Below are 24,299 nucleotides of genomic sequence, written 5' to 3'. Positions count from 1 at the left end.
CTACCCCGCACGCCGCCCCTCGCTCGGCGTTTCAAACCTCGCCGCCCGCCCGCTCCGCCAATAGGAGCACGGCATGAGTGCCCCTCGACCAATCAGCGCCCGCTCTCTGGATGGAGGGGGCGGGGCCCCGGGCAACCGGCCGCCCGCGCGCGCGCGCACACGGTGAGGGGGGCGTGGCGGCGCTCGGCCGCCTCCCGGCGGGCTTTGCGCGCGGTACCGCCCCTATCGCCCTCAGGGCCGGGCGGGGAAGATGGCGGCGGGGCCGGGGAGTGAGTGCGAGGCTGGGCGGGAGATGCGGCGGGGAATGCGCGGCGGTGGGGTTGGGGAGGAGAAGGGGCAGGGGAATGGCCCGAGGAGAACGGAGCGGTTCCGCAGGACCGTCCTGGGAAGATCCAACGGGGGCGCGGGGCGGGGCGGGGCCAATGCGTCCGGAGAGGGGCGGGGCCGAAGAGTCTGTGAGGGGCGGGGCCAGGAGTGGAGCCACGGGTTCGAGTCCCGGTGTGTCCGGGACTGCCCCCACACTCCTGCCCTGTCCCGCAGAGCACAAGCTGCTGAGCGCCGGCCCCACCGAGCCCTGGTCCATCCGCGAGAAGCTCTGCCTGGCCTCCTCTGTCATGCGCAGCGGCGACCAGAACTGGTACGGGAGCGGGAAAGGCGGGCGGCATGTGCACAGCACTGGGCTGTCACCGCGCTGCCGCTGTTCAGAACAAAAATGGGGTAAAAGAGGTGTGCAGGGTGTACCTGGACAGGCATTTTGTTGCCTTCATAACTACTGTGTCAAAGTAGAGGTGTGTTCATCAAAATAAAGAGCATTGAGAGCTGGGGAGGGAGTTTGGACAAGGGGGAATGGCTTCAGACTCAGAGAGGGAGGATTGGGTTGGAGATTAGGAAAAAGTTCTTTACTGTGAGGCTGATGAGGCACTGGAAAGGGTTGTCCAAAAAAGTTGTGACTTCCCATCCTTGGAAGTGTTCATGGAGCAGCCTGGGATAGTGGAAGATGTCCCTGCCCATGGCAGGGGGTTGGAACAAGATGATCTTTAAGGTCCTTCCCAACCCATTCTATGATTCTCTGTTCAAAATTAGATGAGGTGGCTTGTGGACAACAAAGATATTTGGTAACAGATCTCCTGTGCACTGAACCCATCACTCTGTTTTACTATGTTTTTCTCCTCTCTAAAGTAAGGGTTTTGTGGAAATGTAATCATGTAACCAGATGCAAAAAATTTGCTTTTCAAAGCAAAGGAGTGAAATTACTGTTTATTAGAAGCAGGTAAATATTTTTGAGACTTTTAACTCCTTGGTGAGTTTATCATGTTTAGCAGGGTTATTCAAAGATGCAAAGAGAGGTTTTAATTTTTTCTCTGCATGTTGGCTGGGGGAGAAGGTAAGTTGATGGTGACTTGTCATTTCCTCCCACAGGGTCTCAGTCAGCAGAGCCATCAAACCTTTTGCAGAGCCAGGACGCCCACCTGACTGGTTTTCCCAAAAGGTAAGACACTGATATTTGAATCTTGGACACCAAATCTCTGCACAATCAGATATGCCATATTGAGGATGAATTAAGGATTAATTGTTCTGTGTTTTGTCCAGTACACAGTTATTAAGTAAGGCTAACTAATGAGATCCTTCACCAGGCATGTGATTAAGCTGTGAAATTACTTGCCTTGGGAATTTGTGGGTGTCCATGTATTTTGGTGTGTCCTGCTGTTTGGGCAAGCAAACTGTCCTCTGACTTCCTTTGTTTCTTCTCAGCACTGTGCATCTCAGTACTCAGAGCTCTTGGAGACCACAGAGACCCCAAAGTGAGTACAAAGTCTGAGCCCAGCACAGCCTGCAGCAGCTCAGGGGGCACTCGTGGGTTCTTACAGCAAAGTCCTTGTCACTGTTAAATTATTTTTTGTCCCACAACCAGCTCCTCCCAAAAGGAGCATTTCAGAATGAGAAAATTCAGCTGGAATAGCCGTTGTGGGACAGTGGGATCAGGGTTTGTCAGATGGGAAAGGTAATGTTTATTTGGCTGGAATAAAACACTGCATGTTAGCCTTACTGGTCAGAAGCTTTACACATAAATTTATCATTCAGAGTAGGGCTAGAAAAGAGAAGGAGTGAGAAGGGAGATGTTTTGTATTTCCCACTATTTTGCAGTGATTTCTTACAGGTTTCTTATCAGTGTTGTCACTACAGCTCTGTGATATGAGTTATTTACTGCTCCTAATTCCAGGCATTTTGTTCGGGGACTTCACACAATATTAACTGAAAGATGGGGTGTTTAAAAGTAATATTTGTGTGGAACTGATCTGTTTGTTAATTATATTCAGTACTAGAGTTGCAAAATCAAAGGGTTTAGTAGAGTTAGAAAAGAAAAAAAAAGATATTTCTTCTTGGGGAGAAAAGAATTCTCTCTTGAAGTGGAAGGATTATTTTCAGGTTGAGAATTTTTGGTGGAGTTGCATCTTTGATCCGTTCCTGAAGTAAATTAGCAAAAGTTTGCTGAAGAGATTGTTCGAACATTGTGCTGTCCAATATAATTTAGTGCAATTGGAGGAAGTTGATTTTTTTGGATGAGCATGTCATGAACGACAGAAAGCAGCAATTTATGAAAGAGGAACTGAATTTTCTTGTGGTTTGTCTCTGAGTTTTTCTTTTCTCTTACTCTGTAGAAGAAAACGTGGTGAGAAGGGAGAAGTTGTGGAGACAGTGGAAGATGTTATTGTGCGGAAACTGACTGCAGAGAGGGTTGAGGAGTTGAAGAAAATTATTAAAGAAACACAGGAAAAATACAGGTACATGACAGAGGTGTTAAAATGTTGCACACCTGAGGGTCCTGTCCTGAAAACATAGTCCAAGTGGGATGAAAATTGGGGTGAAAATGCTGTTTAAGGTGTCCAGTTCAGTGATCAAAATGTAAAAAGATTTTATGATTGCAGGCAACTCAAGAAGGATGCAGAGCTGATCCAGGCCGGACACATGGACAGCAGACTGGAGGAGCTGTGCAATGAGATTATGATGTGGGTTATTTCATTATTTCTTCTGAGATTGCAGTTTCCTGACACTCTGTTTGGCCAGAATCTCTTGCTCCACATAGTTTGGGTTAAGAGAAATGGGGCTGGGCAGATGCTTTGGCCTCTGAGAGCTTGGACTGGGGGATAGCAGCTGGTGTGGAACATCCTTTGGAGTTGCTCAGTAAAGAGCTTGGCCATGGCTTGCAGAACCATGTTTGCTGCCTCCCTTCTGGCAATCATCTGAAATTTCCTGCCCTGTGTGTGTCTGCTGCTCGCCTTGGGGGATTTGAGGCTGAGTGGTTTGATGTTGTCTGGAGATAACAGGGTGGGCATCAGTAAAATGCATTTTGGAGGGGGAATTAAGGGGAACTGAGACACCCTGTGACAGCAGGTTTTTGTTCTTTGGACAGAAAGAAAAAACTGGAAGAGGAGGAGGCAGAAGTCAAGAGGAAGGCTACAGATGCTGCTTATCAGGGTAAGCTGGAAATGAGGTGCCTTCATTTTCCTCAATGCATATATTCATAAGAACATTTCAAAAATACTGAAGTCATGTTAAGATCTGCAGGAGGAATTCCTTGACCCTAGAGTTGGAGAGAGAGTCTGTATTCTCTTTCCAGCACTATATTTGTAACATGGTAAAAGCCAGAGGCTTCTGAAAAAGGAATAAAGTCTTCAGGAAAGGTTTGTCACAGGGAAAGCAGGGTTAGTAAGGAGCTCTGTGTTAGAATGTCAGGCTTTTCACACCTCTAGTTTCCCCTGGTCACTGAAGATAAGAGGAAGAAACTTTTATTCTGAGTGTTTAGTTCTTCATAACTCTTGGGGCATTTAATTTGGTGATGGGAGGTGGTGAATACTGAACTGCTAGAGAAACCTGCAGCTGGAGTGCATCACCCAAAGTCAGTATTACTTGGGAACTAAGCTTAGTGGGGTGCAAGAAATTCCTATAACATAAATTGTTCTCTTAAAATTCTTCAGGATATAGTCAAAGATAACTCTTGGGGACTGTCCACGATGGAGTCACAGACTCTCACTGTAGTTTCTGTTCTCTTCCAGCTCGCCAGGCCATTAAGAACCCACCTCGAAGGCTGACGGGGGTGATGGTTCGTTCTCCTGCAGGCTCCACCTCCCCGGGCGGGGATTATTCCCTCGGAGATCTGTCCCAGCCCGCTGGGGATGAGGCCAGCCCAGGGGTGAGGATCCTTCTCTGGGTAGGAGGGAAAGCCCAGCTTGGGATGTGGGGCTCTGCATCCATCACAGAGAAGGGGCCTGGGGAGAAGCCCTTGCCTTGCTTTGCAGATTTCAGGTGCTGTCGTGTGGTTGGTGACAGTGCTGCTCGAGATCCACCTCCTCTTCCCTGTCTGTGGTGATCCAGTGCCTGGATCAAAGGCCGTGTAGGGGCATCAGTGGGTTGGCCAGGCAGTCTGTGAGTGCCTGGGAGCTGGCTCTGCAGGGCAGGGAAAGGGTGAAAGCACATGCCTGGAGTAGGGGCAGTGAGTGAATGGAGTAGGTGTCTGTGGTGTGCTGGATCAATGCTCTTGGGGGAAGCAGCAAGTGGGGCTGGTCCGTGTGGTGGAGTGTGGCTTTGAACAGTGTGGTTTTTCTCTTTCTCAGGTCACGCCAGGGACATTGCCCAGCACCCCAGTTGCCTCCTTCATTGGAATCCCTGACACCCCTCCAGGCTCTGCTCCCCTGGATGCCCCCATGACCCCAGTCACTGATGATTCACCCCAGAAAAAGATGCTAGGACAAAAAGCAACTCCGCCTCCTTCCCCTCTGCTCTCAGAGCTGCTGAAGAAGGGCAGTCTCCTGCCCACAAGCCCCAGGCTGGTATGGAGCTCTCTGCTCATATATGCAAGCACACAAACAATTTGCTCCAGATTTTCCCACTGAAAAAGGGGGATCTGCAAAGAATTTTTAAAAATGTGCAGTTTTGTGAGAGTCCCAGCAGAAGTGATAATCTGAGAGGTATAAATACCCCTGTGAGCTGCAGAGGTCAGCCCCTTTCCCAGCAGGACTGCAGGGCTCGTGCAGCACGTAGGACTGGCTGTCCCCTCAGTCACAAGGAGTTGGAGTTGCAGGGTTTGCTAGAGGAAATTGTTCTCCTCAGGGGAGGGAACTTGTTAGTCAGCATCATCCCCATCAGCCTCAGTGGCATTCCTGGTGCTTCCTACACTGGGCTGACAATTCTTTACACCTTGTCAGGAAGCCCTGTTTCAGTATTTTTAATGTGTACAAGAGTAGGGAATCCTTGAATGGCATTTATGACCTGTACAGAACTGCTTCAGTTTTCTCCTAATTGTAGACAGTTCCTAAAATCACTGTGATGAGAACCCACTTGTGGTGTTAGTGACTTGGGAAGTCTTAGGAGATGCTGACCCTGTTCAGAGCCCAGTCTGAAAACAGCAGCCATCAGCCTGCTTGTGACACAGATTCCCTGGGTTAGTGCTTGTGTGATGGAGTAGGTGTGTTGCTGTTGACTTTTTTCTTCATAGTAGTCACATTTAGGGGTTTTTCTATTTTCTAGCTTGGGTAAATGTTCCATAGATTTTGTGTTTGCAGGATGTAACATAAAGTGGGGCAGGGAAAGGTAATGGCTGTGAAAGGCTGAGTTTTCTTTGTAGGAACAGGACTGGTTTGCATCTGTTTCAAGGTCCATCATAGGTTCACTGTGTGACCTTGATCAAGTTACTTTCCATCTTGGTATTTCTGCTTCTCTCAACTCAAAACAAGGGATATTTCTGTGCCATCTCAGGGTCTAGAGAGACTCATATGTGTAAAGGACTGTGAGGTCCTTGAAGAGAAGAGCTGTGATAGAGCAAATGATGCACTTGGCCCGCAGCTGTGTTACAGCTGAAGAACAGCAACAGTTTCAGACTGTGATGTTCTGCACTTGTGTGAGGGGCCTCAGGCAGGGACTAACCTGAATAAAAACTGCGGAGGAAATGCTGGGACACCAGATGCTGGTGCTGTTCATGGAGGTGCACATCTGGCAGAGAATCAGTGCTGTGCTGGTATTTCCAGGAACTTGAGTTTCGTCCTCCTTTGACAGGTTGGTGAAAACGAAATGGCAGTGGCTTCTGGTCACATGAACAGCTCTGGAGTGCTGCTGGAGGTAGGAAGTGTCCTGCCAGTGCTGCACAGTGGGGAAATGCAGTCAGCACCTGGTGCTGTCCCTGCATCTCCAGCTGCTTCAGGTAACTCTGGCCTTTCCTTGTACAGTTCTCCCTTAAGATGCACCTTCAGACTGTTCTGTGGATTTTCCTGGGGGAAGGATGATGCCTACCTGGCTGGTTTGGGGGCTTCTCTTTCAGTTGTATTCCTATTTATGTAGCCCTGTCCATCTCACCCCTACTTTTTAAGACCCTAATCCTTAAAAGAGTGACTGAAACAATTTGGTTTGATCCAGTCCTGATCCATGCAGTCTGGTTTTCTGGGTTGGACACTGGCTAATACCAGGCATCTTGAGTGTAGAAAGAGAGGGTTTGTTTGCAGAGAGCTGGGGAAAAAATTGTCTAGATCTGATCCCAAACGTGGCAAACACAGCTCCCTGTGGATCTGGAGAGCTCATGTGCCTTCCCTCTGCTGTGTCTTAGAGATCTGTTCAGAGTTAGTCCACTGAGCTCCAGAGGAAGTTCCACAGAGTGGGGGGAAGGGGGACAGTGCAAGACTCTGCACTGGGCTATTTCAGAACAACCTGCCTAAAGAAGTTTCTTTTCCTCAGCTCCTGCTGACCAGTGATTTAATCACATTGTCTGCAACTGAGATTATGTGTTATTCATTCATATAGAATTCCATACAAGTAATACTGCTTTCCTTATCCACATCTGTTTTTTTAAGACTTGTTAATTTAGTCCAGACAGTTCAGTAAATTCAGACTGGAAGTTACAACTAAGATGAATGGCAGCCTTTGATATAAAAGGAATTCTCCAGGAAAAACCTGCTAGGAAATCCCCTCTGCTCCCTCCCAGCTCCTGTGATGACTGTTTGTCTTGGCTTACCTTGTGTGGCTCTCTCAGCACTGTTTTTCAGATTTCCCATAATTGTTCTGGGATGAGCCTTTGGAAGGGCATCTCTGTGCATGTGTGGCTTAGTCTGTCCAGCCCTTACAGTGAGTGCAGTGTTCTGTAGCTGCATGATTCTGCCTCAGACTGCACACACAACAGGAGTCGTGCATTTTTTGGTGCAGGTTCTCTGTACAGCTTTTGGGACTCTTTATAGGTGTATCTGTGTCTTTTCCCAGAAGAAGCCACCAGACAGTGAAGAGCCCAGTGGTGGCTTTGTGGACTTCAGTGGTGGCTGCTTCTTGCTCATGTGCTTTTCCCTTCTACTCTCTGTTAGGTGCTCCTACGCTTTCCCGGCTTTTAGAAGCTGGTCCTGCACAGTTCACCTCACCTCTTGCTTCCTTCTCCGCTGTTGCCAGCGAGCCTCCAGCTAAGCTCCTGCCACCCCCCGTAGAGCCTGTGTCCCAGGCCACTATTGTCATGATGCCCACGCTGTCAGCACCAGCCGTTGTGCCACCAGCTGCAGCTGCAGAGAGCGTAGCCACAGGTGCGTTCCTAACCACGCACTCAGAGCTCACGTCCTGCTGGAAAGCAGAACTTCCCCTGGGATCAGCGCCCTGCGAGCTCTCAGCTGGGCTTTGTCACCTCCCCATCCTGGCCAAAAAGGGTGGCTATGGCTGGGTTCTGGAGGAAACAGATGGTTTTAAACAGGGTTTGCTGGGTGTGGGTGGGGGTGCTGGTGATTTGCTGGACTGCGGTTCAAGGGCTGGAATCTCACTTTGTCTCTCCTGTGGGAAAGCAAACCCGTATTTGTCTTTTATTAATCTAAGCTGTGATGGGGTTGATGGGCCTGGGATACTTGTGGTTGGTGCTTGGTGTTGCCCACTGCAGTGTTTGTTTATGTGGGGACTTCTCCAGCTTGGTGTCTGACTGTCCCTCTCGTCCTTGTGCAGTGAGCCAGCCTGAAGCCTGCGTTTCCATGGAGGCAGTGGCTGATTCCCACACTGTGACAGTGTCCATGGACAGCAGTGAAATATCAATGATCATTGATTCCATCAAGAAAGAGTGCCTGGGTTCTGGGGCTGGCAGCACTGCAGGATCTTCCAAAGATCACTGCATGGATGGGAAAGAAGATCTGGATTTGGCTGAAAAAATGGATATTGCAGTGTCCTATACGGGGGAAGAGCTGGACTTTGATACGGTTGGAAATATTATAGCCATCATTGAGGACAAGGTAAATGGGGAAAGCAGAGTGCCAGTGCCTTTTGCTCCACATTCAGTTGGGTTAATTTCAAATGATTGCTGTTCACCAATTTAGTTTAAACAAGCAAGAAATAACTATTCCAGAATGCACATTCTCACCATCATTTTCCAGATCAACAGGAAAGGACACCACTGCTGCCTGTCTGACACTGGTGCTCCTTTTCAGAGTACAAAAAGAAATGTCTTTATTCCTTGGAGGGTAGGGTTTGGGTCATGTCTCTGGCAGACAGCTGAGCACTGCTCACAGAATCCTTTCCAGGAGTGCCATATTTCTGAAACTGAAGCTTCAGGAGAAACTCTCACAGGGAGTGATACAAATCTGGCTGCAAAAAAGGCAACTTTGTAAATGGAGTAGACTGGGATTTCCACAATTGTCTCAGTACCAAATAACATGAACTTTTCTTTTAATCCCTTTTTCTGACCTCGGCCTGCACTGCTGTGTGTTTGTTTTGACAATAAAGGTAGACGACCACCCTGAAGTCCTGGATGCAGCAGTTGTTGAAGCTGCTCTGTCTTCTTTCTGTGAAGATACCGATGACCCTCAGACCCTTCCTGGCCCATGGGAGCATTCAATTCGTCAGGAACATGAGAAACAGGCCCAGATGCCACAAGTGTCTGTGACTGTGAAGCAGGAGAGACTGGAGTGTGAAGAGCCAGAGGCAAAGGGAATTCGAGACCTAATGGGTATCAGTGAGCTGGGGTCAGAAATAAAGACTGAAATTGCAGAGCAGGACCAGAGTCAGCTGGGCCCTGAAGAAACCATACCAGCAACTGCAAGAGTGACAGAAACTCCAGAGCTTAGAAACCAAGAGATAGAAGAAGATCAAAGAGCAGCTGTAACATCGGGAGAGACTTCTGAAATCAAAATAGAGTCATCCCAGGGAGATGATGCAGTGCTCAATCCAGTGAAGACAGAGGTATGTGGTCACAGAGACTGCCTGGAACTGGTGTGGGGAAAGAGAGGAGCAGTTGTGGCAGGTAGGAGCAAAGTTTAGAGGAAGGATGAGTGCTGGGTTGAAATGACCCTTCAATGTATGTGACTGACTGTTTTCCTGGGAGTCAGGCTGCTGATGTGCAGAGCAGCTCTGCTTTAGGCAGTACCTTTGTGTATCTCCCCCCACCCATGTGCAGAACTGCTGCTGGGAAAGTGCTCAGTGAACCTCATTGGCTGGAGTTAGGTTAGGGTGAGTGAGATGTGCCCACACCTTCACTGAAGTAAGCTGACACAAACATCTAGATTTGTGCATTTCTCTTCCCTCCAGACCCCACCTGATGATGATTCATCCCCTCCACAAGTCCCAAATGTGAGTGAAGACTCCTCACAGGCTGATGTTCAGCACAAATTTGAGCTGTCAGGTAACTTAATTCAGCTAGGAAATCTTTTACATGCAACATTATTAGCTGGATAGTTGTTAGTTATCTGGTTCAGGTTTTTGGGGAGGAGGGAGAAAAGATACCTGTAGGAACAGTGGTAATTACTGCAGGACAGTAGGCGTTGGTGCAGGAGCTTTTGTAAGAAAGGCTGCTTGGGAGAATCAATCTTTCTGCATTTCTTTCTTTCACAGAATCAATGAAGGAGGAGGCCCAAGCCCTGTTTAGGAGTCAGATGAAGGTAATTCCCTGCTGGTTTTAGTCATCTTGAGTTAATTAGCAGCATGCTGCTGCTGCTGTCTGCTGAAAGGCAAAGCTTGTGTTCAGCTTTCTGCACTTTGAGCAGTCTGCAGCTGAAGGGGAGATGGCTTCAGAATGTCAAGGTGTTTATGTCTGTGCTTCTGGGTCTGTGGGGACAAGCAGGGCAGGCTGGAGAGGCTGGGATTTTGTGGAAGTGCCTGTACAGCTGTCAGCAGCCTCACAAGAAGATCACTGTGCTCGCAGAACCATAGTTGCTTTGGAGGTGCTGAATGGCTGCTGTAGCTGGCTGTGCCAGCTGATGGACTCTGTGTTTCAGGATGGACAGGGTGAGGAGGATGATGAGGACGGTGCCAGTGAGGCTGCCAGTTTGGAGGAGCCCAAAGAAGAAGACCAGGGTGAGGGGTATCTCTCAGAGATGGATAACGAGCCCCCCGTGAGCGAGAGCGACGACGGCTTCAGCGTCCACAACGCGCCCCTGCAGTCGCACGCGCTCGCCGACTCCATCCCCAGCAGCCCGGCCTCCTCGCAGTTGTGAGTGTCAGGGCACACTGGGACTGCACGATCCCCATTTCTGGCTTGCTGAGTGGGTCCCAAGGGAGAATTTGTTGATTATGGGTTTGGTTCTTGCTTACAAGTGTGCAGACAGCACTCCAGTACCAGCTCCCACTTTTTCCGTCTGTCTTTGGTGTGGGTTAGCACGGGCATGTCAAGGACAAAACAAACCATGAGTTTTCTGCTCTGAGGCAGTGATCAGACTCCTGAAGGAATTAATGTTCTTCTTTTCCCAGCTCAGTGTGCAGTGAGGATCAGGAGGCAATACAGGCTCAGAAGATCTGGAAGAAAGCCATCATGCTGGTTTGGAGAGCAGCAGCTAATCACAGGTGAGTTTGATGTCTTGGCAGAAAGAAGTGACTAATCCTAGACAAGTCTCCACTCTCCCATCTCAGAGGCTTATCTCTTTTGGGAGATGATGAATCATATTGTTGCAGACAAATTAAAAGGAGAGCATGAAACAAATATTTACCAGCAAGGACAGGCACTGAGTGGACTGTTTTTCTCTGCAGGTATGCCAATGTCTTCTTACAGCCTGTAACTGATGACATAGCACCAGGCTACCACAGCATCGTGCAGAGGTGAGTCTCAGCAGTATTCTGTCATCAGAACTCTGTTTGCATATTTGTAGGGATTTCTGGCAACAATGTAGTTTTTGCCTGCTCTGCAGACTTGGAAAAGTGTTCTTTTTCTGACATGATTCAGTCAGAAGTAGGTTTCCCCAAGAACAGTCATCCTCAGGCACATGTCTATACACAGTCCTGACTTTGAGTGAAGTACACTGACTTACAGAGAACATTTTACCAGTAAGGTGAAACTGATCTGTTTCCCCCAGTTTCTGTCCAAGAGTAGGATTTAACCTTTGAAATTCCTAAAAGCTGTTCTCTAATCAGTATTTTTTGCTGTCCCAGATGGTGGACTTTTCTGGAAGAATTACCAGAATCCTGAAATCTCTTGTGAACAGTTCAAGCTCAGTGGCTGCAGCTCTAGCTCCTTAGTTTCTCTGTCAGTGGTGCCTGGAGAAGGCAGATGCCTCAGATCTCTGAGGCTGTTGTTACTGTTCCAGGTAACTGCTGGACACCTTGGGTCTTCTGACCCAGGCCTTGGTACTGGGGAGCACAGCCCATGGGGGAGAACCTGTTCAGCTAAATAAAATAGACCCTGTAACTAAACACATTTCAGACCCAGAGCTGTTTCTAAAGGAGATGGGAAAGAGTTAAACATTTCTGTTGCAATTTTGCCTGAATTTCTTTCACAGGCCAATGGATTTATCTACCATCAAAAAGAACATTGAGAATGGGCTGATCCGAACCACAGCCGAGTTCCAGCGGGACATTATGCTGATGTTTCAGAATGCAGTGATGTACAACAGCTCTGACCATGATGTGTACCACATGGCTGTGGAGATGCAGAGAGATGTCCTGGAGCAGATCCAGGTAAAGTACTGAGCTGAGGCCAGTGCAGGACAGAGCATCTGCCTTGGTCCATAGGTCTGGCTGTCCCACAGTTTCACTCCCAGTGTGTTTGAATGCAGTGGGTCCTGCCCTTCCCTGCTTCTCTCTCATGATAGTTCAGGTGTTTGTGTTGAGCTAGATTGTGGGTGAGTTAAAAGTAACACAGCAGAATATTTTATATGTTCATCCCAGACCAATTTCAAATGTAATTTCCTTCAGGGAAATGCTTAGGCCAGCAAGAACCAGGGTGTGGTTCAGGAACAGAAACGAGCAACAAGAGCAGTGAATGACAGGGGACGCCACGGCTTCTTTGGGTGGCTGTGCTGGTTTATGTTGATATAAAGGGCACATGAAACTGCCCTGTGAATTTATGCTATTTAAAATATCCTTTGAAGCAGAATGTCCCAGCTGGCAGGGCTGAGTTTGAATTGGGGTTTTGTAGTTCCTCAGGACTTGTGGCTTCTGAGGTAAATTGGGGAACTTATTCTGAGCAGCACACAAGGAACTGAAACTGCCTCTGACCCAATCATTCCCAGCCTGTGGTCTGTGATAGTTAACTGACATGCACTTACTGAGCTTGTTTTGCTTGACAATCTTAACAGAGTGTGGTTTCCTTGCAGCAATTTCTGGCCACACAACTGATGATGCAAACATCAGAGTCAGGGATCAGTGCAAAGAGCCTGCGGGGGCGAGACTCCACTCGCAAGCAGGATGCTTCAGAGAAGGTGAGAATGCTGCACCCTGTGCCAGGGCACTTGGGATCTTCTGAAGAATCCCAAGATACTGCATGAAGTTCCCACACCACGGAGGCAAAAGTTCCCACACCAGCATCTTCACGTGAACAAATTTTCTTTAAATGTCTCTATTGATTAGATTTCAGTTCTGGAACTATACAGCATGCCAGAGGCAGGTCTCATGAGTTTTTTTCTGTAATACAAATACTTCTATTACCTGTTTTTAAAAACAGGTGATAAAAACTGTAGGGAAATGAACAGAGTATTGGAAGAGATGTGAATACTCTCAGGCACACAGTGTGACTCTTGGGGATGAGCCTGCAGAGTTGGACTCCATGATCCTTGTGGTTCCCCTCCAACTCCACAGACTCTGATTCTATGGTATGGCAGAAAGGTGAAGGGAATTGCCATATCCTTCACTTCCTAGTCAGGTTTTTAGAGCTAGAGAATCAGTCACCTCTGGTTTGCTGTGTAAAATACACCAGAGAACCTTTGAATTCCACACTGATCTACGCAATGAAGATTTGTGGTTTTTTCTTTTATAAAGACACATGCAAACTTGATGAAGTGATCTCAGGTACTCTCTGGTGCGCACAACACTGTGACAGCAGGGGCTGCCTGCTGAGTTCTAGTGACAGCTGCACTGAGCAGGAATTGTTTGGTAGACCAGGAAAACTTGCTGTGGCTGTGGAGGGAATATCCCTTTCCTGGCATTCTGGCTCTCGCAGTATCCCTCTTTTGTCTGTTTTTATGTTCCTGCTGCATAAGACTGACGCCCTGCAGGAAGGGGAGTGGGGCACATGTTCCTCTATGCTCATGTGTGGGCTCAGTGCTTCTGTGTGGTGTGTGCATTTCCGTAGCTGATGCCTGATAAGTCCTTCTGTTTGGCCTTTTAACAGGACAGTGTCCCAATGGGCTCTCCTGCCTTCCTTCTCTCTCTCTTTGTAAGTATTGAAAGGCTCCAGCAGGTTCTGCAGTACTGCTGCCAGGTGCTCTGCTCCTTGTCTGGGTGATCCCTGCACTGTCACAGCATCCTTAGCGCTGCAGCAGGGTGTGTTTGACTTGGGGGCTGCACCACTGTGAGCTCAGAAGAGACATCTCAGTCCCTTACTCTCAAAATGGGTGAGCGGGTGGGGCTTCACTCTTTTCTTCTGGTTCCAAGTGTTTTTTGTTTTGTCATCTGCTTTTGCTTTTTTCCATGACTTCTCTCCTGCTTTCTTTCCATGTAAGTGGGAAGACAAACCAAGTGGTGCAGTCCTGTAGTTCCTACATCTCTCATGTTTATACAGCTGCCCCTTCCACACGTCCGAGGCAGTGCAAAAGGTCTTGGGAGAGTGAGGAGTCAGCTGTGTGTCCTTTATCTGTTCCTGGTTCAGAAAGCAAAAAAGACTCTGCAGAAATATCTTGCTCTGTGCCCGTGGTGATCTGGAAGTGTTTGGAAAAATATTCCCTCTGGGAAACCCCAAGTCTCTGAGTTACTGTGAGGAGAGAGAGAGAGGAGGAAGATGGAGAGCTGTCCTTATCTCTCACATTATCTAAAGACAGAGGAGTACTCCAGGAGAGGCAGCAGATCAGCCAGAGAGAGGATCAGAGGAAGCTCTCAGCTCACCTTCTGCTCGTGGAAAGGAGCTGTGTGGAGGAACTAGGGAGCTAGTGCCAGGGTCACTCAGCTGGAGGAGCACTTCCATAGGGATCAGCTGCTGATAAGGTAGGTTAGTCAGCAGTTTTCCTTTTCCCACCTTAAGCTAGAATCTGCTGCTTAGGAGGAAGCCTGCACTGTCCAGGCTCCAAAAGCATCTGTCTGGGCCAGAGGTGTTGCCTCTCTCTGCCCTGGCTCCAGCAGTAGATGCTGAGATGCTGCCAAGCCCAGCACCCTGCTGTGTCCACATCCAACTTTAGGTAGGTCTGCAGGCAGGCCTTGGCAGGGACAGTTTCCCTTTCTCCTGATGGGAAGGCATGAAAAATTGTTGCCAGATGCAGAATTCCCTCCCTCTGTCCCTCCCTCCCCTGTGCCGGAGGGCCGTTCCTGTGGGTTGTGTAACTCTGTTTGTTTGCCTTGTGAGCAGGACGGAGGCACCAGAGGGCGGCGCTGCGCCATCGAGGCAGACATGAAGATGAAGAAATGATGCTGCAGACACAAAATCCCAGCAGAATCCCAGGCATCCGGAGCTGGAGTGTGAGCAGGCAGCTCTCAACAGCTGTTGGAGGAGGAAGAAAAGCTGCAGGTCCATTTCTGGGACCTGGTTCACCACCTTCGCTTGCTCTTCTGGAAAGCAGTGTCTTGTCAGAATGTGTAACCCAAAGAAACTTCCCTGGAGGGGAAGACCAGCCCCCCCTGCCTGTTTTAGGGCAGTTGTCTTGGGCTTCATCAGTGTTCTGGTGTTAGCTAGCAGCTGGTGGCTCGTATGTACTGTAATGTGAAGTGTACAGATTTTTACTAGTGCTGTGTAAATGTGATGTATATTAAAATCTGGGAACAAACCCGTGTGCAGTGTACGGAGCGCCACAGCTCTGCAGGGAGGAGCCCTGTGCCACAAGCCTGGATCCCCACCTGGACTATCTGCAAATATAATTCTTTTCCAGTTACCCCTATAGCACACATGCATGGCAGAGCTCTGCTGTTAGAGACAATCCATAAATCACAGGCATGCTGCACAGTGCTTGGAAGGAGAGGAGGATTCCCTGCTTGAGTGTGTGAGGATACAGCACCACTCTGGTGACACTGGAGATCAAACCTTGAGAAGTTAAATGCTGCAGTCTTGTTGGAGCTTTCCTTAGGAGAAAATGCATTGCAAAGGACTTGACATTCTTTCCCCAGAGATCTGTGGAGGCTGCACTAGTCAGAGTGAAAATCTGTGATCCCAGCAGCTGTAGGCAGGATTGCCAGTACCTGGTTTCACATCTGAGCTTGTGCCCTGTTCCTACTGGGAATTACAGTCCTTTTCCTCAGCAACATGAAGGTTTAAATTCTCTGCAAGAATTTCCAAGTCACTTTTTCTGCTCATATGACCTGAGATGAAACTTGCCTGTTTTCTGCCCACACAACCATTCATGGGGGAAAAGAAAACAACAGAATGACACCATCCTTGATTGCTGCAGCAGCTGGGAGTGCTCTGCCCTCCGTGCAGCATATCCAGGGTGCAGCTTTCTGGTAGACAGGTTTCAGGAAACTGAGTCACTGGGATTAAGACCAGAGGCATTGTTCCCTTATCCAGTAAGAGCTCTCAATTTTCACAAGTTCAGTGTTGAAGTTGGCCATGCCTGCTGTGTCAAGTCCTGTGTATTGCTGAGGTGAATTTTCACCAAGACTCACCTTACTGATGTGGAAATGCTGAAACTCCCTTGGCTTGGTGATTGGTTCATTGTCTTTTGCTGCTAAACACGGGAGCAAACTTCTGGTTTGAATTTTTATTGTTCTCAGTTCGTAGCACAAAAAGTTACAGGGGTCTTTGTCTTTCATGCATTTCATGGAGTGATTTCAGTTAGGGACAAACATTTTAGCATTGCCTGTTGTGACAGGACAAGGTAGTGGCTCTAAACTAAAAGAGGGCCTATTTAGACTGGATGAAGATTATTTTTACAATGAGGGTGGGGAGGCCCTGGCACAGTTACCCAGAGAAGCTGTGGATGCCCCATCCCTGAAGTGCTGAAGGCCAAGTTGGACGAGGCTCTGAACAACTTGGAATAGTGGAAGGTGTCCCTGCCCATGGCAGGGGAGCTGCACCCAGACAGCCTTTAAAGGTCCCTCCCAACCCAACCTGTTCCATGATTCTAAGTTGGAAAGAACCTCTCTGCATTCCTTTACTTCATTCAGCTGCTCAGAGCAGGGCCAGCTTCAAATATTTAACCTTAGTCAGAATCTCCTGTGGTGCAGCTTGTCATCCCTGTCTCCTTTCACTGGTGGGCTCTGAGAAGGGTCTGGCTCCATCTCTGTGACACCTCTGCCCTGCCCCTGTCTCTGCTGGAAAGCTGAAGGTGCAGCACAGGAGAAGGCCCTTCTCAGACCCTCTGGTAATTTGCTTTCATCATAGCAAGAATTGCTGTTCCTTCCTACCCTTGGTTTCTTTTCCTAACCAGGTATTTTTCTCTCAGCCTTTTCTCTTGTCCCATGACATTTTAATAGTCTTTAATGATGTTTAAGAGCTTTAAAATTCCAAGATAGGGTTTTCTCTCAGGAGCCTCATTCCCTCTTTCTCAATTCATCATCTCGTGCTCTGACTACTTACTAATTCTCTTCTTCCTAATACTTTGTTCTAATCTGTCTGGTACAGAGCTGATGTTTTACTGTGCTGCATCTCCCAGCACCCACCCTTTTAGAGTCAGATGAAACTGTCACCCCTTTCTGGTTTTCTTCTTAAATGACAAGTTACACAGCATAGACTTGGTCACGTTATATTTAAGCTTCTTTAGGGCTCACAAACGAATCCCAGTGGGTTCTAAGGTTTATTCACTGTCTCGAATTGTTCTAAAATCTCCCCTGTTGACATTTTAATTAGATATCATCTCTCAGACCCATCCCAAGAGAAGGTCTCATGTGAGCTCCTCTGTGGCAACTGCTGATAATGATGATTAATTTGGTTTTTCCAACTGGCCCTATTTTCCACTGAGATGTTTGGCACTGATCATGTGTCATCCCCACTGATCATCTGGCAGCTCTCTGCTTCTGATGTTTTTGATGAGGTTTTTTGTTTTTATTTGCTTTTATGTCTTTAGCAAATTGTTCTCTTTTTCCTTTTTTTTTTTTGCCTACTTTATGTGGATTCTACATTTCATTTGTTAGAGTTCAGGCTTTTATCATTTTTCTTGTTTTGACATGTAAGTTCTTTTTAAAGGCTGTCTTTTTCATTTCCAACAGCTTTTTCCCAGAACAGCAAGGGTTGTGCAGTGTCTGATCTCTGCAAAGTGAACTAAAACTTTCCAGTTTGAGAGAGGTTCTTTGCTAATGACTTATCTAGCCAACGAAATTAAGAACTGTCAGGCAATTCTTAATTAAAAGTTCAAGCCTGTGTCATTTTGTCCGGAATTGGTGCAGAGCTGAGCTGTCTGTGATTATTTCACTCATCATGTCTTGCACTAACGCTGCTGTTCTGCTCTCTGGCATCTTGAGCCTTCCAAGATTTGGTAAAACTGAACATAAGGCTGAAGATCTCTTTAATCTCATGCCCAAGTTCCCAGGACTTCCTGATTTTCAACATTTATCCCTCTGGAGCACAGAAGGATGATGACAAGTGATCAGATTACCCCAGGCTGAGGCTTTTCTGTGCCTCTGTGTGTGGCAGCTCTGCTGAGGCTGCAGGAGAGAGCTCCAGGCACAGGGTTTCTCCTCAGATGGAATCTCAGTTTGCCCAACTCCCTCACCTGGAAGCTGAGAGCAGGTAATGTTATCGCCTCCCTCATCAAATTTCATCTGCTGCCACTGAAGTGAACTTTGGAAGAGGTTTCAGAAGGACAGGCTTGCAGATCCCAGCTCTGCTTGCAAGTTCACAAAATAAGCAAAGCAGTTTTCTCATCCCAGACCCAGTGGATTCTGTATTTCTCCCAGTTATGCACCATAAGCTGGGTTTGGAGCTGTGCTAGCAGTCCTGAGAATGGAAAACACAATCAGTGAAAAATGTGCTTGTTTAAAACTCTGAAAAAATTAGGTTGTACATAATTAAAAGAAGACTCTAAAGCCAGTGTTAATTAATGCATGGAGTTCTCCATAGGTGCAGCATCCAGGCAGCTCCATTCAGTGGCAAGATGAGGATTTTGTGACACACTTTGCTGTTGTACTGTGGCTCTGCAATCAGTTCCCCAGGCTTAGAGGACTCAGAGTACACTCATGCATTTAGGCATGGACTAATGAACAGAGATGAAATGAGTGGTTTCTTCCTTCTTAAGAGAATGCAAACTTTTATTTTCTGCAGTGGATGGAACTGTGCCTGTCGGTGTGACTGTGTGGTTATAATTCTTCTTGCTCAGGTACATGAGATAACACATCCAGATAAATCCCACCTGTCACTTTCAAAACTGTGTCTGTAAGGTTTGGAGTAAGTTATCTCCAGTATAGGAAGTCCCCAGGGGGCAGCAAGTGGAATTTCAGTGAGCTGTCCTTGGAGTCACCAGTTGTTCCCAACACTCAGCAGCTGAGGAGCCCCAGCAGGGCTCGGTCTGAGCTTGCTGGGTGCCTTCAGCACCTGAAATATGGAGCATCAGCAAAGCCACAGGCTCCAGACTGCTCAGCATGCCCTGAGCAGAGTGACCCACTGACCAGGGCAGGGAGAGAGCACAGCAAAAGCAGCAGAAAACCTCAAATTCAGTTTGTGTAGCAGAGCTGCAGCCCTGCCATGTGCTGTGTGTGAGCTCAGGGGTAGGGTGCTCACCTCAGAGTCCTTCCCATGCTGTGGCCCTCCAAGGGTGTCAAGAAATGAGCTGGGCTTGGCAGTTCTGGATCAGGGTGCAAAGAAATTGCTGTATTTTCATTGTTTGCAGATGGGCCATGCCTGGAAGTCTGAGTTGGAATCTCCCATTAAGTCAGACAGCAGTGATTTCCAGTCCCTTCCTGACTGGGATTCAAGCTTGGATCTGGATGTGATGAGCTGGAGAAATACTGAAGAGGAGGCCATGGGGAGGCTGGAGGGGAGCAGCCAAGAGGCAGACCCTGAGATGGAGCTGAGTGAGCCTCTCTGGAAGGATGACAGTGAAGACAACCACGAGGCAGAGGAGCCTCGTGAAAATGACAGTCTTCTGCAGTTCCTCTTGGAGGTAGGGCAGTTTGGATTACAGGAAGGTGGGCAGCATAGTTCAGCCTCTCCTGAAACATTGGGCTTTGCAGGGCCTGCACCATCCATACCAACACAAACAGTCTGGGGGCACAGCAGAAGCTCTGGGTTCACTTTCTCCCCAGCCCAAGCCCAGCCTTTCCTCCCATTTGGAGCTCCCGCTGCACACAGGCTGCTGCTTTGCCAAAACCCAGCTCACCCTTAAGCACAGAAATGTCAGTGAACTGACACTGTAATAATAACACAGGGCTTCATCAGATTTTGCAAGGATTCCTAAAAATGGAAAGGCGTTCGTGAGCGATTGCAAAAATAGCATCTCTGCTGTTTATTTCTTCTCCCTTTTGCCTTCACAATTTGAAGTAATAAATCCCTGTCTTGCAGGTAACCCAGATGTTGGAATCTTGCTGCATTGGCAGCACAGAGTCACCACAGACTCCGTGGGATTATCGTGGCTCTGTGGGGAAGCAGAGTGATGGGGAGGAAATGAGGTGCCAGGAAAAGACCACAGGAACAGTAGGCTCAGGAGCAGAGGAAAGTCAGCTGCACATCCTGGCAAAAGATGAGGAAGAACTCTGCCTGGAAAGAGAGGTAGGAGAGTGGTGGTCCTGAAAGAGCCTCTGGCCCTGGGTGAGAGATGAGACAGTGAAGGAAATCAGCTCTAGAAGAGATGGGGAGCTCCAGGTTCTGAGAGCTCCAGGTTCTGAGAGCTCTGACAAAACACACAGGAGGGGAACACAGAAAAAATGTATGAGGGAAGGGTATTTTTTATGTATGGCTGTGTATCTTTATAAACAGGAAGCTTGTTACAGATGAAACCCTCAGATGTGAGTTGGAGGAATTGCTCCTTGGCAGTGTAAAGGTGACTCATGAGAGCTGGCAGGCTGCTCTCAGGTTTAAGGCAAGGTTGGAGTACTTGCCTGGTTCTAATTGCTGTGTTTTGCAGCACAGCTTGGCTGGTTTCAGGCCCACGTGGCTGTGCCAGCAATAACCATCTGCCCCTGGGGACTGTCATGTCTTAGAAGCAGGCACTGTCTAGCCTGGGTTTGCATCAGTCCTGTGTTTGGGGGCTGTGGGCTCCCACCAGCCTGCTGGGTATTCCTGGGAAAGCAGCACAGCGCTGGAGGAACAGGGCTATTTTTCCACACTTGTTCTCTTGCAAACTCAGGACACTGGAGACAAATAACGCCCAGGATTTCACCTGTCCAGCCAGGACAGTGTATTCCCAGCAGTTACTCTGCTCTCAACTGCTGTTACTCCCAGCAGCTCCCTCTCAGTTCTCCCAGTGCTCACAGCCAAACACACAGTGTTTAGTTTCTTTCTGAGAAGTCTGCTCATGCTTCAGATCTGCTGAGGATTCTGAGGTGCTCCTGCATGAAATCCCACTGAGCTTTTTACTGGCAAACCACTACAACAACAGCACCACTCTCCTTCCTGGCTGAGTCTATTCCCTGTCATTTTAACGTGGGAGTTTGTGAGGAAACAACCTTGTTAACTCTGGGGGTTCCTGTTATCTGTATCTGCAGCTTTAACGAGCCTGAGGCAGTCTTACCTCAGCTCCTGATTGCCCTCCCTACATCCATGACTCTTCCCAGAGAGCAGACACAACACTGGGCACCACTCAGCTCCACAGGGTTTGTGTCAGCCAGGGGTGGATGTCATCCAAGAGATCAGACACAGCTCCTGCTGGAAGGTCTGAGTGAGGTCAAACAGCATCCTCTGAGTAACAGAGCAGGCAAGCTCCCAGCTGAGCCTGGATGCAGGAGAGGGATTTACAGCAGGCTGGCTTCTAGATGAAGGATTCAGGTACTGTGCTGCCATTTTAGATGTGTCCTCTGTGTTCTTCAGGGAGAGACTGAAGACTCACCTGGAGAACCCCCTTCAGATGTGCACTCACCTGAGATGAGTGCTCAGGCCCTGGATCAAGATGACAGTGACAGCAGCTCTGCAGCCTCAATGCTGGACTCCACAGGCTCTCCCAACATGCACCTGTAAGTAGCTGGTTCTGCAGTCTTGCAAGTGCAGCAGAACAGAGTCATTTCCCTTGTCACACGTGAGAACAAGTGCATGGCCAGGTCACATCCAGGAAGGTGAGGTAGCCAAGCAGAGCAGGAGGGAGGGAGGTAACTTGTGCTGTCTCTGGATTTGCTGGTATTGTAGGGCATTGATCCTAAGGTGAAGTGAGAAGAGTAGAGATTAAATAAGAGATTAAATGAAAAATACATCTTTTATGATTTCTCAAGTGAAACAGGCCTGGTGTGAGCTGCACATCAGGCTCTGTCAGGCAATGCACAGCCCAGCATTTCCAACCCCTCGGAGCAGGTGCAGGTGTGTCAGTCACATGCAGGCTCTGCCACCTGTGTGATAACTTGCACTGCCTCTCAGAGGAAAAACATGGGATTTTGGGAAGAGAAACTTCACCTCAGTAAAGTTCTGAACTGCAGAGCAGCTTGAGGTTTTTCTATCCAAAAGACAGAAAATCTGTTCCTTATCTCAGCTTTGCTTTTACCTGTTGTCCTGCATCTTCCTGCACTCTGGATGTTCAGTTGTGCATTCTGATGCAGAGCACTCCCACCATCACACTCAGAGGCTTTTTGTAGCTTCATCCACCTGGGTGTGGTGGGAGCCAGCAGAATTGTCACCTCCTACTTTGTCTCAAGTGTGATGATCTGGCAGTATCTTCACTCCACAGGCTGCAGCCAGTGGAGTGGAATAACCCCCTCCAGCACCTGATCCTCAAAAAAAAGCTCCTGTCCATCTGGAGGATGATAGCCAGCCACAGGTATGTGGGAGCAGAGGGCTGCATCAGCATGTCCTGAGTCCCAGCTCCTGTGTCACCTGTCCCAGCCCTCCCCTCCCAGGGGCTGGCCTGTCTCTCCAGGACTTTGCTTTGGGAACAGCTGCCTGCTGCAGAGCTGGAGAGAACACTGCATATTGATTTCCTCTGCTTGATGTGGCAGAGCCCAAATGCTGCTTCCTACACAGCTGGCACAACACTGGCTGTGCATCAGGGCCAGCAGGGAGAGGCAAGCCCTGCTCCATGTTTGTGGTGGTACAGGGACAGGCAGAGAACATTCCTTGTCCTTGTCCTTGTCCTTGTCCTTGTCCTTGTCCCTGTAGGTTCAGCAGCCCGTTCCTGAAGCCAGTGTCAGAGAAACAAGCCCCTGGATACAGGGATGTGGTAAAGAGGTGAGTTTGTGGAGGAAGTGCTCACTGGTTGATTTCACTCAGGCTGTTTTCTGTCTTCTCTGGTTTCCAAAGGGCCAGTGGGATGGTTTCCTTCCTCCTTTTCCAGAGTTTGGCTGTCACCAGCATCTCCCACTGATTTCTTTCAGTAAAACTCCCTTCTGGGTAATTAGAACCTGGAAGCTTGCACTGACTCTGGAGCTGGTGGGAATTGTGCCTGCCCTGTGCAGGCATTGCATGGCTGGCTCATTCCAGGGACAGTCCCTGGGCAGGGGATCCAGGCCCTGCAGCTCAGCAGTCCCTTCTCCCCATGCCTGGAATGTGCCTCAGGAGATGCCCCCTCCTCACCCGCTGCGAGCGCCCCAGATGTTTCACTCTCAGCACAGAAGTGGGTCATAAGAATATTTCCCAGAGAGATTAATGGCATTTTTTCAGAGCTGAATCATGTTCTATTCTGGTCACAGTTGTCCTCTCTGCAGCCATTCATTTTCCCATTCTGTCAAAGTAAGGGAAGTAATATTTATTCCCTATCATGTTCCCCTTACCAGCACTGCTATTTTTGCTGGTGGCACCATTCGATCTTTAGGGGGTTTAATAGATACCTATTTTAGTAACTTTTCTTTCTCCACTAAGACCTGGACTGACTTCCTGAAGACTAATTACTGCTTGCCTTCTCTGGAGCTCAGCATCCCATTTTTTCCAGAGGTGACTGCTAATGACCTGCCAAGTTGATTGGATAGCAAGTGTCGCATTGGCTGAACTCACTTTTGTCTGGCTCAGAAGAAAAGCCTTTCTCACTCCCCCCTGTGTGTCTTGAGCAATAAAATTGATTGAAAATAGCTGTGCTTTCAGGGCCACCCTGAAATGAGAACAAGCACATTCATGCAGATCCCAAAGGATGCCAGGCCCTGGGTTGCAATTTCATTCTTCTCCTCTCTGTCTTTTGTAGACCCATGGATTTAAGCAGCATAAAGAGGAGGCTGTCAAAGGGACACATTCGGTCCGTGATGCAGTTCCAGTGTGACCTGATGCTCATGTTCCAGAACGCCGTGATGTACAACAGCTCCGACCACCACGTGTTCCACGTGGCTGTGGAGATGCAGAGAGAGGTCTTGGAGCAGCTGCAGGTCTTGGCTGAAGCCCTCCTGTTGTCCAGGGACAGGCTGGAGTGAGGCAGAAGGTAACCAGCCCTGCCTGAGGCCTCTCTAGTTGGAGCAGTGATGTCTCCATGGCTCAGGACATCTCCTGGGCTCAGAGGATGTGCTGCCATGGCATCGGGTAGACCTCATTATCCCCAGTGCTGGCTGCTGGGTTGATGGGTTGTTTAAGAGCAGTTTTTGGGAGGGTACCCTGTTGGAAGCCTCCATTCTTTCTGGGAAAAGCAGCGATGTAGCCCTGCAGGGAGAAGAGTTCCCTGGGATGAAAAGCAAAGGAGAGAATCCTGTGTGTGGCCAGGTGATGAAGGGGGTGCAGCCTGTGGGGGTGGCTGGCTGCACAGCGGGCACGGCAGCGTTCCCGGGTTCAGGTTGTTGTCGTGTTGTGTTGGGTCGGGTGGGTCCAGCGTTACCCGCACTGACCACACCCAATAAAGGCCCGTGTTGAAGCTTGCCCCGGCCTGCCTGACACTGGGACTGGGACCGCGACTGGAACTGAGCCTGGGACGGGGACTGGGGCTGGGTCCAGAACTGGGACTGGGACTGAGACTGGGAGGGGTCCG

The 24,299-nt window shown here is 48.7% G+C and overlaps 1 protein-coding gene across 3 annotated transcripts; it reads left to right on the top strand.

Moving 5' to 3' along the window:
- The first annotated feature begins 181 nt into the window (after nucleotides 1-181).
- Nucleotides 182-24,190, top strand: BRD8 (bromodomain containing 8). Of its 3 annotated transcripts, XM_071443564.1 has the most exons (27): nucleotides 182-269; nucleotides 541-637; nucleotides 1,420-1,489; nucleotides 1,753-1,802; nucleotides 2,661-2,783; nucleotides 2,928-3,008; nucleotides 3,413-3,477; nucleotides 4,056-4,192; nucleotides 4,614-4,829; nucleotides 6,052-6,196; nucleotides 7,341-7,550; nucleotides 7,957-8,237; nucleotides 8,728-9,183; nucleotides 9,529-9,622; nucleotides 9,832-9,878; nucleotides 10,215-10,429; nucleotides 10,687-10,779; nucleotides 10,963-11,031; nucleotides 11,709-11,886; nucleotides 12,525-12,629; nucleotides 13,538-13,582; nucleotides 19,110-19,382; nucleotides 19,781-19,987; nucleotides 21,245-21,387; nucleotides 22,089-22,178; nucleotides 22,517-22,585; nucleotides 23,532-24,190. In XM_071443564.1, exons 1-27 carry the CDS (start codon nucleotides 251-253, stop codon nucleotides 23,752-23,754), a joined length of 3,801 nt encoding a protein of 1,266 aa, XP_071299665.1. In that variant the 5' UTR covers nucleotides 182-250; the 3' UTR covers nucleotides 23,755-24,190. The 3 variants fall into 3 exon arrangements, with proteins under 3 accessions (XP_071299665.1, XP_071299663.1, XP_071299664.1); XM_071443562.1 differs by lacking the exons at nucleotides 19,110-19,382; nucleotides 19,781-19,987; nucleotides 21,245-21,387; ... (1 more) ...; nucleotides 22,517-22,585; nucleotides 23,532-24,190 and adding an exon at nucleotides 14,705-15,121; XM_071443563.1 differs by lacking the exons at nucleotides 4,614-4,829; nucleotides 19,110-19,382; nucleotides 19,781-19,987; ... (2 more) ...; nucleotides 22,517-22,585; nucleotides 23,532-24,190 and adding an exon at nucleotides 14,705-15,121.
- Nucleotides 24,191-24,299: the final 109 nt, after the last annotated feature.

The sequence above is a fragment of the Agelaius tricolor genome, unplaced genomic scaffold, assembly GCF_023055355.1.
Source record: "Agelaius tricolor isolate 1412-34295 unplaced genomic scaffold, bAgeTri1.0.p SCAF_18, whole genome shotgun sequence".
NCBI lineage: Eukaryota > Metazoa > Chordata > Aves > Passeriformes > Icteridae > Agelaius > Agelaius tricolor.
Note: the sequence above shows the minus strand (reverse complement) of the source record. Positions and strands in the feature narration are given on the sequence as shown.

What these genes read in the sequence shown, in the direction of transcription:
- BRD8 (XM_071443564.1), top strand. An exon ending in TTCTGCAGTTCCTCTTGGAG is followed by an intron (nt 19,383 to 19,780) that starts GTAGGGCAGTTT and finishes CCTGTCTTGCAG; the next exon opens with GTAACCCAGATGTTGGAATC. An exon ending in AGGATGATAGCCAGCCACAG is followed by an intron (nt 22,179 to 22,516) that starts GTATGTGGGAGC and finishes TTGTCCCTGTAG; the next exon opens with GTTCAGCAGCCCGTTCCTGA.